We start from the raw sequence: 13,494 nt of genomic DNA, 5'->3' as shown, positions 1-13,494 counted from the left end.
ATCCATCAAATGACAAGTTGACTCTTTCATGCTGTATTAATGCCACTTTATTTTTCAGGATTTTACATGTCCTTTTCCCGTGTTCATGTCTCTGGCATAGTGTTTCTCTATTGTTTCTGTATTCCCTTTCCACTTAGCCATCTTTCAAGTCTGTTACTGTGGTCTAGTGTTGCCTATTTTCTGGAATAGAACACGTTTGGATATAAGTAATAGATAAGCATTTTATTGCAGGTCCTTTGTTTTTCTGTCTTGTTTTACCTTTCTATTCTGTTTATAATAAAGGACATCCTTAAGCAGCATCTTGCTGCATGAGTAGTAGATAAAATTTACTGTCTACCACATTGCACATAATGGCTTTTAAGGGTAGAAATGGTGCTGTGCTCTTGCTGATCAGTGTGTTTCCAAGATTAAACAGCCATGAAATACATAGAAAGTGTGCAGATGAGGAGACACATGTCAGTGTGGCTGCCCTAAAACACTGTTGGTCAACTGTCTGATTTTGATTTGCCATGAATGCCTACGCCAAGTGCTGCTCATTCTCTGAGTAGCCTTGAGAATTACTGGTGCTTGTTTTGGATACCCCTTCATAGAATTAAGTTTGAGGTTGACTCTGTATTTTTATTCTGTTTGTGCATGCAAGGAAGCATTTCTTAGCATTCACTGAGTAGGAAGACTCAAGGAAGAAGCTGTGTTAAGCAAAATTATTCAAATATTCCTGGAAGCATCAGTTGGAAAACAGATGTTAGCATTCACATTGAACAGTGGTGGCTGCAGTTCAGTTAAGATGCTCAGAAGATATCACAGTTTGCATGCTTTTGGTAAGCTTTAGCTGTGTGTAAATAGTTGGTCTTGTGAATAAAACTAAAATTTACTCTGACTTGCTTCAAAATATTTCACTAAGTAGATCTTGCCCTTTTACTGTTCTTAGTTACTGTCTCTGCTGAATTACAGGTCTTTTAGGTCTTGCTTTTTTGTTGAATTCTCTGAAATCTGCATGACAAACACATTTTGAGTCTTACATCATGACTTTTAGTAAGCTAATTTCTTCAATCCATACAAAAAATCAGAGGAAAGAATTAAATTTGAAGCAGCTCCAAACCTACTGGGGAAAAAAAATCTGAAGTAATGTCTCAAAACTGAAGTAATGAGCTATACCAGGCTTTTGTAATGATGGTACTCAGATGAACAGGTAAATTAGATTTGTGCACTCAAACTTAGTATCCTGTTCCTGAAAGCTTTTACCCTTGTTCTCAAACACCAGCAATATAAATACATTGATGGGTGGTTTGTGTTAAATATTATTCAGACACTTTCATGAGCTTGTATAGTAATTTAAGATCCTTATTTTACTTTGGTGTTGTGAATATTTGCACTTGAGGTTAGCCCAAAATATGCAAGTATTCCTGTTGAACTCATTACCATGATTTATGTGTGAAACTGGCAGATGAAATAGTTGAGTCATTGTGGCCATAATGTAATGTCTGAGGCTTGCTGAAAGCCTTGCTTGCTTCAGATACACAACTCAGTGTGGCCAGTGGATATACATGTTGTAAAATTCAGCCTGACCTGTTGTAATATTCAGCCTGTCACTGCTTGCTGTATTGTCAGTGGGCACATGCATGTTGGATTGCTTTATGTAGTAGCTGCTGTCAGGGTAGAGCATTTTTGTCTGTGGCCATCAGCTTGTCATGACTGTCCTGTCTGCTGAAATGATCTCTGTGCTGAAGTTCAGAGCTGTGGCACCAACCTTGATATGTTCAGGCACAGCTGTAGTGTTCTTGCACAGAAATTTTTCATTTGGGGAACTGATTTGGCTGGAAAGGATTCCAGCAGGAAAGTCTCTTTTGTCTGGTAGTGTGTGTGGTTGCAGAAACAGCTGTGCCACATGATAGCATAGCAGTGAGGCTGAGGCTGTGGACCTGGTAACTAGGCAGACCTTCAGAAGTGTTAAAACTCCAGTTAGAGGTGTAAAAGTTAACTGTAAATCAGAGCTACCATGTATCCAAGGCATATCTGAACATAAAAAGCTGATGGCTGAATACCCCTGAGGAAGGATAGAAGGAAGAAAAAACTTACAGACCAAAACAGCTTATGTGGTTGCCTGTGGTAAGAGTTTTATATCTGCTGGCTCAGAAGGACTCTGCAACTGCTTTATATCTACCTTGGAGTTGTATTCACATAGGTAGGAGTCTCTCCATACACCGTATACATCATTTACTATGCTCAAATTGAGACTGCAGTAGTAGCATGCAGATTTAGTTTAAGGCTGGCTTAAATTACAACCCTTTAAAAGTTTTTGGCTACTTGTGTTTTTCTGGCACTTTTCACTTCTTATATGTGGATATAGTTGGGTTACTAGTTTGCTTCAATTGCAGTGAAAAAGTGCTACTTTTAGGTGATTTTAATTGGTTTGCTTTGTTTTTGGGGTGAACTGTGGCATACATTCAACCAGCCACTGGGTTGATGGTTCATACCCCAAGGAGGATGTGGTACATGGGTTGTATCTGGCTGTGTAGGGATTGAGTGTTCCTGAGCTGTAGCAAAACATTAAGCTGGAGAGCTTCTTGGTAGCTGCTTTGTAGATAGTCTGTACTGAGCTTGTGATCATCAGACAAAAGCAAAGTCAAGTGATAAGTGATTTTCTGTAATAGGGAGAAGGACTTCAGAAACTAGCAGAATTAAGGAATTAATTGATATTATGATCAAATGAATGTTAGGGTCAGGAAGTGACCATTAGAACTGGATAGCCTCCCAAGAACATCAGGACATGTTCAGTAAGGCTCTAACATTATAGCAAAATGTTGAAACCCAAGCCTCTGAAGTCAGCTTCAGAGCCATGGGCTGAAATTTAGATTTTGTGGGTAAATGGGTAGAGTTTCCATGAGGCTAGTGATATTTCTTTTCTATGTAAGAAGATTATTGTTACTCTCCTATGTTAGCGTAATTGCTGTACTAGGCAGATAGACAGTTGGGTAACTTGGTTGCAGCAGGGATGTGTAGGAATAGAAGCTTTTCAGTGAAAGGCTGATTTTTCTGCAGGTGTGTTCTGGTTTTCAGCTGGCTGGCCAAAAGTTTTGTAGTTTCCTTTGAACCACTGTGTTTTAAGTCATCAGTGCATTTATTTCATGTTTGCCCAATCCCTGTTTGAACTGGTTGTGTTTCTAACCTCTGTAGCCTTCTACAGCAGCGACTCTCCCAAACAGCAAAATGTTTTCATGCACAATAGATTATTAAAGCTTCTTAATGATTTATTTGGCACCTTTTTGTTCTTGCAAAACACTGGGCTGCTCTTATCATCTGTATTTTTTTTTTACTCTTTCAGATTTAGGATCTTCCTTGAGTTTTCGTTTCAAAGAGAAGTATTTTCCATGAGTATAAATTGTTCATGTAACTCATCTGTTTCTCCCTTTCTCTGAAAAGTGATCTGAACATCTCATGATAAGCAAGATGCTGGTGAAGTATGTTTGTTTTGTAGTAACAAATGTGCTTTGTTTTATTTGTTTCTTTTTTTTTTTTCCTTCTTTGGTTGTTGATGATTGAGTGGCTTTGATTTGAAAGAGTGAGAAGGTTGCAACTGGGATCTCAAATTATGTGTATTCTTTCCCCCTGTTCATTACCTTGCATTTATCACTGCCGATTTTTCCTGCCACAGTGCTTTACAATCAGTTTGTGTTTTCAGCTGCTGTGAATAAGTCTATATGATTAGGAAGCACTCATTTTGGGAGTCTCTGTCTCTTGGCTGACTTGTATAGGTTGATCTGTGTCATTTTGTTTTGGAACCCCTGTGGTAACTTGTCTTTATTGTGGTAACAATGAATAACACATGATATTTCTCTCTTTAAATAATTACAAATCCCCCAGAGAACATCTTCTCAAAATCTTATTGTAGATAATTTCCACAGCAATCTTCACTAAGTACAGTGTTTGAGTGCCTTTTGGAAGACTTTAGTGGAATATACCAGTTTTATCAGGGTTGGTCAAGAAGTATGTGAACCCTTCAATGGATTTTGGCAATAGTCTTGTGAGACATTACCTTTTCATTTCAAAATTTGTATTACTCTCCTCCCCTACATTTTGGGTTTTTTTTGTGTGTATTTATTCGGCTGTAATTTCTATCAATTTATTTAGTGATAGAGATAGGACTGTAGTCTGAGTAATTGTTCTTGCCTTCTGCTTCAGTAATTGGTTGCAGATACTGAAATAAAAAATTGCTGACTGCCTTTAGAAATCCTAAGTGACTTCCACATGGCCCTGGTGATTTGTTCTAAAATCCTCCTCTGTTAGCACTTTGATGCAAAATTTTTCTTCTGACCTGACCTGTAGAAAGAGAGCTTAGATATGATCTTCCCTGATCTTTTCCTTACTGAACAGCAGTGCAGAGAATTTATTCTGTGTTTTCTGGTTCAGGCTTCATGGACACTCTTTTACTTCAGGAAAATTTTACGGATGGTAAAATTGACAAGAACTGGAATTTTAGACAAACTGTTGCTCTGACATAGGTCAGTAGCCTGTTTCTACCAAAAGGTGTAGGAAATGTATATAAAACATCCCCCCAGTACAATTGTAGCACTTTTTTAGGTCAGAGACTTCCTGATAGTAGTCTCTATTGGGTTTTTGGAGTCTTTTTGGGCTGGTTCTATGCATAATACAGTGATTTTTTTAAATGACCTTTGTGCTTTCAAGCTTTTTGTTCTAGCTGCTCCATTTCTTCTCCTCTCACCGAGGTTGTTCTTTCTGAAGCCAGATGTTGAAGTAATGAGGTTTTTTGTATTTGTTTTTTTTCCCCTGGGAATTGAAATATGCTTTTCTGGAGTGCTGTCTGGATAATCACACCTTGAACGATGTTGCGTGGCCCAGAGTTAAACTAAGATTTGCTTTTTCTTCAGAGAGTTCTCTAGGTGGTTGAAGTTGACTGAGTTGTAAAAATTTTTCCCATCATTCGGTGGTGGGCTGATTTTACTTCCCCCCTGCCCTAGTTTGCACAGCAGTAGTTAAAAGTAGCTAAAACAGTAGTTAAGTAGTTACGGTGAGTAATTATCTCACCATAGTGAGATAATGGGAATGAGAGTACTTTGCAGTCTCATGCTCATTATCTCACCTATGGTGTCACTGTTGAGTGGAAGTGATTGGTGGTATACCATTAATGGGCTGTTTCTTCTGCTTGGGGTGTGGAATTTAAAAGTAGCCCAGTACCTCTTGAGGTAAATAATTTAGTTATGATACTGTGCTTTCCTAGCAGAAAGTAGTAATCTTTTGCTGAGGCAAATAATTCCCTTTCTTTTTGTTCCAGTATTTGTTTCGTAGGATACTGTCTCCTAAATTTTATCTGTTCACGTCTGAAGATGTCTCAGTTATGCATTATTTCCAAAGTAGTCTTTCAAGTTTTCTTTTTTGTTTTTAGGCTTAAAGCATTGATAGGGAAACGTGTACATGGTGCTCCTACTTTGGATGTCTGTTTTGGTGGAACTGCAGTTTTAGCCAGATTTCAGTGACTCCTCTTGATTTTTGTGTTTTTGCGCCAAGGGTACATAACTGTGACTTTGATCTTCTGTCACCTTCATTCCATGTGTTATTAATGGCACTTGGTAAAGGCATTTAAATTCCAGTTTCTGCTTTTGTTAAAGCAGAGTTGATTTTTTTTTGAGGCACTGGTACACCTCACCTGGGTTTCTACAATTTGTGGTAACTTTAACTCTCTTATCATTCATCAGTGGAGTTGACCCTACAAGTATTACTTAAGTGTTTTAAGAGCTGTTGTAGTTGTCATCATTCTGAAGAAGTGCCTACATTTTGTCTCTTATTTCTTCCAGAAATTAAGCCTCGAACAAAGCAATGGGATCGTAATTGATTTCAGTGTGAAGACTTTTAATAGGTGAGTGATGTAGCTTAAATTAAGAGGGACACACAAGGCCTGGTTCAAGGCTGTTGAATATTGGTAGTGCTTCTGTTTCTGTCCAGATGTGATTTTGGTGTCTATGTACCACAACAAAGCCTTGAGCTTGTTCTTCAGCAGTATTGAACATGTATTTGCTGCAAACTAAGTTTCGCTGTTTTGTGGGTTGTTTTCTTGTTGGTTGGTTGGGGTTTTTTGTTTGAGGCGTTTGTTCATTGGGTTCTTTTATGAATTAGTTGTTTTTGTTGTTGTTGAGTTGGGGTTTTGTTTTGTTGGTTGGTTGGGGTTTTTTCTGTTTCAGTTTAGTTTTTTCCCCCTAAATCTCAGCAATTTGTCCTGTGATCAGTCTAACAAATCTCATGAGTTTCTAATAATTGTATTTCTATTGTAAAGCATCTTTTGCTGTTGCCTGTTTTGAGGTATGAGTTTTTTCCCGGTTTTCCATTCTAAACTTTTTTTTAAGTCACTTTTTTTTGGGTAATTTTTCATTTAGAATTACTGACTGTGACATTGACTACGTGGTTTTTATGTTTCTCCTTGCTGTTCTACTTTCAGAAAACAAGCTATCTCATTTTGCACATTTTATGGGTAATTTTGTTGTTGGGAGGTGGGAGTTATTTGCAGGGAAATATATGCAGATTTTGCTTATGACTTTACACTAGTAGTTAAACACAAATTTTCATTTTTTTAATACTTAGCAGTACAACTCATTAAAACCTAGGAGCTTTGTGGGCAAAGTAAATAGATTTAGACAAAAAGATACATGTTTTGAGTCTTAACTTTGCATGTACTGTAATACAGCCCAAATATGTCTTTCTGCTAAGGATTTGTGAAAATAGGAATCACAAAGGTTTTGAGTCAGGCCTAGGGTGTAGTCTTGACATAGTCTCATTTTTTCCCTGCTCACATCTGTTCGAGTATGTTTGAAACTTTATTAGAACCTTTATGTGCTTGTGGTGCTTTTGTCCTTGTAGAAAAAGAAAATATATAGAATAAACCTGTGAAAGTTTAAAAATTAAATTAATTATTTTCAGCAAAATCTGAGATGCAGAAAAATCTAACTTTAAGTTATTCAGCCGTAGAGGAAAAAGTAAAAGTGAAGGAGAATAGTGGATTAAATTAATTTTCAGTGTAACTGACTGATTTCCGGGGATGCACATGCCAACTACATTGATAATACAGTTTTCTTGGTAAGAAACCTCCTTTCATTCCAATTCAGTGTTCCCTTTATTGTGGTTCAAATGCTGTTACATAATGGCATTTGTCTGTGAGGCTGACATAGGAAGGAATTTAAAGGTGGTCGCCTGCCTCTCCTCTAGGATTAATCTGGTTCACAGCTTTACTGTTTGGTCCTGATCCTGCCCTCCCTGCTCCTGCTCAGTTGATGGTCAGCAGGGCTTGAGTAGTGCAAATGTGTAGAAGAATATTTGAGCTTTATTCCTCTGGGCATTTTTACTGTCAGGGGTTTTAAGAGCTGTCCTCAAACAGTAGATAAGTACACAAGTTGATGCTCTCTAGTTTAAAAATGCTGCCAAGTCTGGAAAACCTAATGACTGTTACAAAACCTGAAGAATAAATAGATGCTTGAACTTTGAACATTTTCAGTCTCTTGTGAGTGATCACATGTGTTAATACAGGCAATGGATGCCTGAATCTGTGCTAAGTATCACTGCAATGCACATATACAAGTTGAAAAATATTAGCAGTGTAAGGTTTATATTGCATTGTAGGCATGATTTTTATGTCCTGTAGTTTTCCTTTTATATTTTAATTTTAGGTTAGTGTATTCTGCTACAGGCAGCAAGGAGGTTGATGCAATAAAAATGAAGGAAGTGTAGCTGCCAAGATTTTTTTTCTCAGTTGCTTAGTTTACTTGAATAATTTATTTCCTTAGTATTCTGTTACAGATATACTTCTTAATTCTAATGTTTGATTACTCAGTTGCAGTTATGTATGTCTGTCTCTTACCAAACATTGCATATTTTTCCCCTCTATAAAGCCTTATGGATGTGTAATGTGACAGAGTAGAAGATCTCAGAGAGTACTGTTGCTGCTTTATTCACAGCAGGGATTGAATAGACTCACATTCTCTCTTAGTGGAGGATCATGGTGCTAAAAGTCAGGTTTGAACTTAAACTGTAAATTTAGAAGAAAGTTGGTGTAAGGAACATAGCTGGCAGATGATGCTTGAGATGAGGAAATAGTTTTGGGTAGCTAATGTTTGTTTTAACCCTGTTTCAGACCACAGTACTTTTGTGAAAGGCAGCAAGTTGGTACAAGAGCAGTTTCCCCACAGGAAAGAAAATAAAAGTGCTTGGAGCAACTTATTAAGGTAAACAGATTGCAGTGGATTTCTGGATGGGTAAGTATAGATGAGCAGGATATTTCTACTTCTTGTATTTACCTTCCTGTTGCAAAGGTTTTATAAAAAAACACAGATAGCTGCTTCTAACCTTCCACACCAACTCAGTGATGTTACAGATCAGTGTTTACTCCAAGACATACTCAAATTATGATTATGTCTGTATTTTTCTTGTAGTATTGTATCAAGATCAGTTTAAGTTACTGATCTTTAGTACAGATGTCTTTTAGAGCCATCTTAGGTCTTTTAGCTTTGATTATATCCAGGTTGACTTTTATATTTTTTAATTCATGGTTGAATTGACATTTATGAAGAACAGATTCCTCAAACTGAACAATTACTAAAAGCAAATAGATCTCCCCAGGCAAAGTAGCTGTTGGGAAGTAGCCTGAGTAAACACTGCTTACTCTACGAAGTCCCTGAAAGTTGCAGGAGCATGAGATAATAAGTCAGGACTTCAGATGAGCTGCCAGTCTGTAGTGGCTACAAATGAGAGGTTGCTGTCCACTTTCTGCTGCTCAATGATGTATCTATTTTTGTCACATGCAGGGGTTTCCTGTGCATCTCTTCCTTACTTCTTTGTTCCAATCATCTTGTGGCTACCTAAGGAGCTTTGGCAGTGTGGGGTTGGGGGAAAATCAGTTGAATGTCAGAGTTGTTAACGTTCCTAATAGGGCCAGAATTTAATAGGAATTCACTTTTCCTTTCTGTGTGCCTAACTCTTGACCTTGCTTTGCCGTCTAGCAAATGCAGTGCTAGAAGATAATTGCTTGCATACATGGGGTGGGAAAGGGACTGAGAGATTGGGATAATTTAATAAATAGCACTGAAAATTCTGTTTCCTGTGTGTAAAAGTATTGATAAAACATTGTGATGTTTAGCGATTGCATATTTTTTGCTAGTATAGGATTAGAAAGTAAATGGATGTTAAGACATTCAAAAAGGAGCATAGAAAAACTTAATTCATATTATCTCAGGAAGAAAATAAAATCTGGAACTATTAATTCAGTAGTTATTTTAAAGAACTGTTACTGGAAAGTAGTATCTTACTCTAAAGTTGGATGTATTCTTTTCTTGCTTTATGTTTTTCTTCAAACAGCAGATCTGGAATGGACACGAGTCCTCTGGGAGGATTAGACTTGTCTGAAAATACTCCTAGTCTGCTAGGGAATACCACCATGGCAGCAGGTCTTGCAAATGTAGGAAATACATTTGGAGGGCCACCAAGTTCTTTAGTTTCTAGACCTAATAAATTCCAAAACTCGCCTATAGAAGATGATGATGATGTAGTTTTTATCGAGCCTATACAACCTCCACAAAATTCTACGTCGCTGGTGGCAGACCAAAGGAACGCTGCATTTACATCATCTAAAAATGAAGAACTTAAAGGAAATGATTGCAAAATGCTTTCTTCTCCAAAAGACTTAAATTCTCGAAAGGGGAGTATAAGTGAAACTATTATTATTGACGATGAAGAAGATATTGAAACAAATCAAGGACAAGAGAAGAATGCTTCCAGTTTTAATGAACGAAGACTTCCAGAGTGTAAAAATAGAACCAACGAAATGGAATTCTCACCTTCCAGTTTTTCAAGAAGTAAGGTAAATTCAGGGATAGGTAATAGTGGTATAACCACAGAACCAGACTCAGAAATTCAGATTGCTAATGTTACTACATTAGAAACAGGTGCTATGAGATCTGTCAGTGTCAGTCGTTTAGAAAATGATGGTGACGGGCGTGACATGAACCTAATGATTACACATGTAACGTCACTGCACAATGCCAGCTTGGGAGATGTATCTAACGGACTGCAGTCAGATAATTTTGGTGTTAATTTGCAAACATACACCCCATCTTTGACTTCACAGACCAAGACTGGTGTAGGACCTTTCAATCCTGGTAGAATGAATGTGGCTGGAGATGTATTTCAAAATGGAGAATCTGTGACTCATCATAATCCTGGTAAGTTGCAATTTTGAATTTTTCCTTAAAGGCTGAAAATAAGTTGTGAATTAAATTGATTATAGAAGTTTTGATTTAAGTATTATTGGCAGTGGCACTGCTTAGTCTTTTAGCTTAATATGTATGAAAGATCTTGATTCCCTTCATGCCCGTTACTACCTTATCTGTGACTAGAATAAAATATGCTCAGTGGCATAATACATTAGGAAACATGCCTTCACCAAAAGGATTATTAAGTAATGGAACAGGCTGCCCAAGAAAGTGATCTCAAACCCTGGAGATACTTAAAAGGGGTGTAGATGTGGCACTCAGGGACACAGTTTAGTGGGAGTGCTGGGTTAATGGTTGGATTTGATGATCTTAGGCATCTTCTCCAACCTGAATGATTCTGTGATTATAGATGTGGTTTGGAAGATTTCTTCTGGATCAGTGTTAGTCTATTTTCCTTGAGTAGGTTCCTCTTCTGTATATGAAGCATTTGGTGTATAACAGAGACACTTCTGTCCTACACATTAATTTAGAGTCTGATGTCCCCAGTAGGCATTGGCATGCCTATGATAGAATGGTTTGGATTGGAATGGACATTTAAAGATCAGCTCATCTAACCACCCTGCCATGGCAGGGACATCTTTCCTTGCTCAAAGGAAAGGTTGCTCAAAGCCCAATCCAACCTGACCTGGAACACTCACAGATGGGGCATCCATAGCTTCTCTGGATAATCTGTTCCTGTGTCTTGCCACCTTTATTGTAGAAGAATTGTCAGTTCTGTCTCATGACCAATATAAACGTACCCTCTTTCAATTTAAAGGTTCTGCCTCTTGTCCTGTTACTCCAGTTCTTGTTAACAAATCTCAGTGCATCTTTTTCTGTAACCCTGCTTTATATGTTGAAAGACTGCAATATGGTCTCCCCAGCCTTCTCTTCAGACAGAGCAACTCCCAACTCTTTGCTTTTCTTCACAGGAGAGGTGTTCAAGCCTTCTGTCACTTCTTGTAACCCCCTTCTGTGCTTGCTTCAACAGGCCCATTTCTGTCTTGTACAGGGGACCTCAGAGCTAGATGCAGTATTTTGCAGGTGGGCTCTCAGCAGAGCAGAGGGACAGAATCACCACAGACCAGGATATGAGTGACTTTTTGGTCTGTAAGCACAGGTTGCTGGCTTATGACTGGTTTTATATCTGCTGGTCCCCCACAGTCCTCCTCCACAGGGCTACCCTCAATCCATTGAACCCCCAGTTTGTATTGGCATTGAAGATTGCCCTGGCTGACCTTGCACTTGGCCTTGTTGGGCTTGGAGTTTTCCATGGGCTCATTCATCCAGGTTGTCAAGATCCCTCTGGATGACATACTGTCCCCTCTGGTTTATCAATTGCACCACCCAGCTTGGTGTTCACAGCAAACCTGCCGAGAGTCTGCTTAATCTCACTCTCTGTGTTGTTGAAAAAAAACCTAAATAATATCAGTCCCTGTACAGACCCTTGGAGGACACCACTTGTTACTGGTTCTCACTTGGACATTGAGCCATGAACTGTAATTCTTGGGGTGCTGCCATCCAGCTAATTCTTTATCCATGAGATATATATGTCTCCAATTCAGCAGCCAAGAACATTGTGGGAGGACCATATCAAAGGTCTTGGGAGAGGTCCAGTTAGATGAAGTCCATGTAGACGTGCTTTGGAGTGGAGCTTTTGTTTCTCTCAATGGAATCTAGTTTTTGTGCTTCAGAAATGCTCCAGAGAAAGAGCCAACACCTAACAAATTGAGGATGCAGTTTACAATTGCCCTGATGTGAACCAGGTGTTAATCCAACTGTATGTAGCTCAGTGTGTTTCAAAAGCTGTATACCTGTATAAACTTCAGTACTGTCTTCTTTCCCACCTCTGCCCCAAGATGTGGGAAAGAATTCTTTTCAGCTTTTTTAAAAAAATAATTTTTGCCAGATGACTCTGTAATAAAATGGTACGAATGACAGGGAAGGATAATTTTATAGCGCTGTAGAGCAGGAATGAGTAAGAAGGAAGGAGACCAACCTGAAAAGCCATAGCAGTAACATGTGGTTGAACATGGCACTGTATAGTCACATAAACTTGGCCATTACAGAATTGCAGGTAGGAGCTTGGAAGGATGAAGACATAAGGCAGTGAGGTATGAAAGCTCACCACGAATTAACTAAGGAAGTGTGATACACCTCAGTTCAAGGACATGAAAATTGGATTTTGCAGATCCTTTATAGAGAACTTTAAACAAAGGAGGTAGAATGGCTGAGAAGTGAGATGTGAAGTAAAGGCATAATATAAAATGGGTATCTACGAAGCTGGAATATGGAAAAAGTAAAAGAAAAAAAAGTCAAGATCTTCTGATGCTTTTCTTGTATGTTTATGGAAGGAAAAATGCAACAGAATATCAAGGGAGGCTATCTGAGGCCTTAAGAAAATAAGGAATAATTGAAATCACCTTAAAAAGATATTATTACCTACTTTAATTAGGTATTAGTCGTGCTGAATGTTTCAAACTGGAATGAGTGGCAAACTCAAGTTTTCATGACTGGCAGTTGAGCACTACTGTAGCTCTATTGCACATGCTGTTTATTCCTGATAAGAGAGGCAATGTGCTTTCACTTGAAATCTAAAAGAAAAGAATGTTTTGAGGTATTAAGGTCTGCCAGGATAATAGTATATTTGAAGTAGTAGAAGTACAGAAAAGTTTAAAAAAGAGGGCACTTAATTTTAATTCTAAGCACTCTGGTAGCTTGTCTTAGTTTGTCAGTAAGGATATTCATGCCTTCAGAGGTAAACACCTTTAACGCTTTTAAGACAAATGTGTTTTGTTTTGTGTCCTTTTCCCTTCACCTTTTCCTTCCAGCTCTTCTGTTTACTCTCAAGCACTACAACAGGTAAATTTCTAAATTGTCTTAAATGGCTGAGTAGTAGGACATTCTTGACAGCTAAAAAGTCACACCTGAAAATGATCTTTTACCTTCTAAGGAATGTATGTTGTTTCTTGTACTAACAAGTGTTCTTGGAACTTTGTCCCTAAATGGATTTTATATGGATCAGAATATCTTGTTAACAGAATCCTTTGGGGAAAGAAAGAAATGCAGAAAACAGGAGGAAAGGGTTCCTTTTATTTAATAAACAATTATGGACCAAAATAATGCCTCCTAAGGTGTGGGCAGGTGCTCTAATCTGTAGGTTAATGTTTACATTATTTGAAGTCATAGAATTAAAATTATCTGTCTTACGTTTGAGTATTAGTTGTATTAACACTCCAGAAATTCT

The 13,494-nt window shown here is 38.0% G+C and overlaps 1 protein-coding gene across 8 annotated transcripts in view; it reads left to right on the top strand.

The window, feature by feature from the left end:
- Positions 1 to 13,494, top strand: part of ZMYM2 (zinc finger MYM-type containing 2) — an 88,340-nt gene that overhangs the window by 11,150 nt on the left and 63,696 nt on the right. For 4 of the 8 annotated variants that reach the window (XM_064717829.1, XM_064717763.1, XM_064717799.1 and 1 more), the window contains 3 exons: positions 5,811 to 5,872; positions 8,135 to 8,255; positions 9,355 to 10,217. In XM_064717829.1, the coding sequence (XP_064573899.1) occupies positions 9,365 to 10,217 (853 nt within the window). In that variant the 5' untranslated portion in view covers positions 5,811 to 5,872; positions 8,135 to 8,255; positions 9,355 to 9,364. The remainder of the gene's footprint in view (positions 1 to 5,810; positions 5,873 to 8,134; positions 8,256 to 9,354; positions 10,218 to 13,494) is intronic. The other 4 variants (XM_064717818.1, XM_064717788.1, XM_064717781.1 and 1 more) reach the window with 4 other exon arrangements.

Source organism: Zonotrichia leucophrys, chromosome 1 (genome assembly GCF_028769735.1).
Source record: "Zonotrichia leucophrys gambelii isolate GWCS_2022_RI chromosome 1, RI_Zleu_2.0, whole genome shotgun sequence".
NCBI lineage: Eukaryota > Metazoa > Chordata > Aves > Passeriformes > Passerellidae > Zonotrichia > Zonotrichia leucophrys.
The sequence above is the reverse complement of the archived record's forward strand: the minus strand, read 5'-3'. Positions and strand labels throughout refer to the sequence as shown.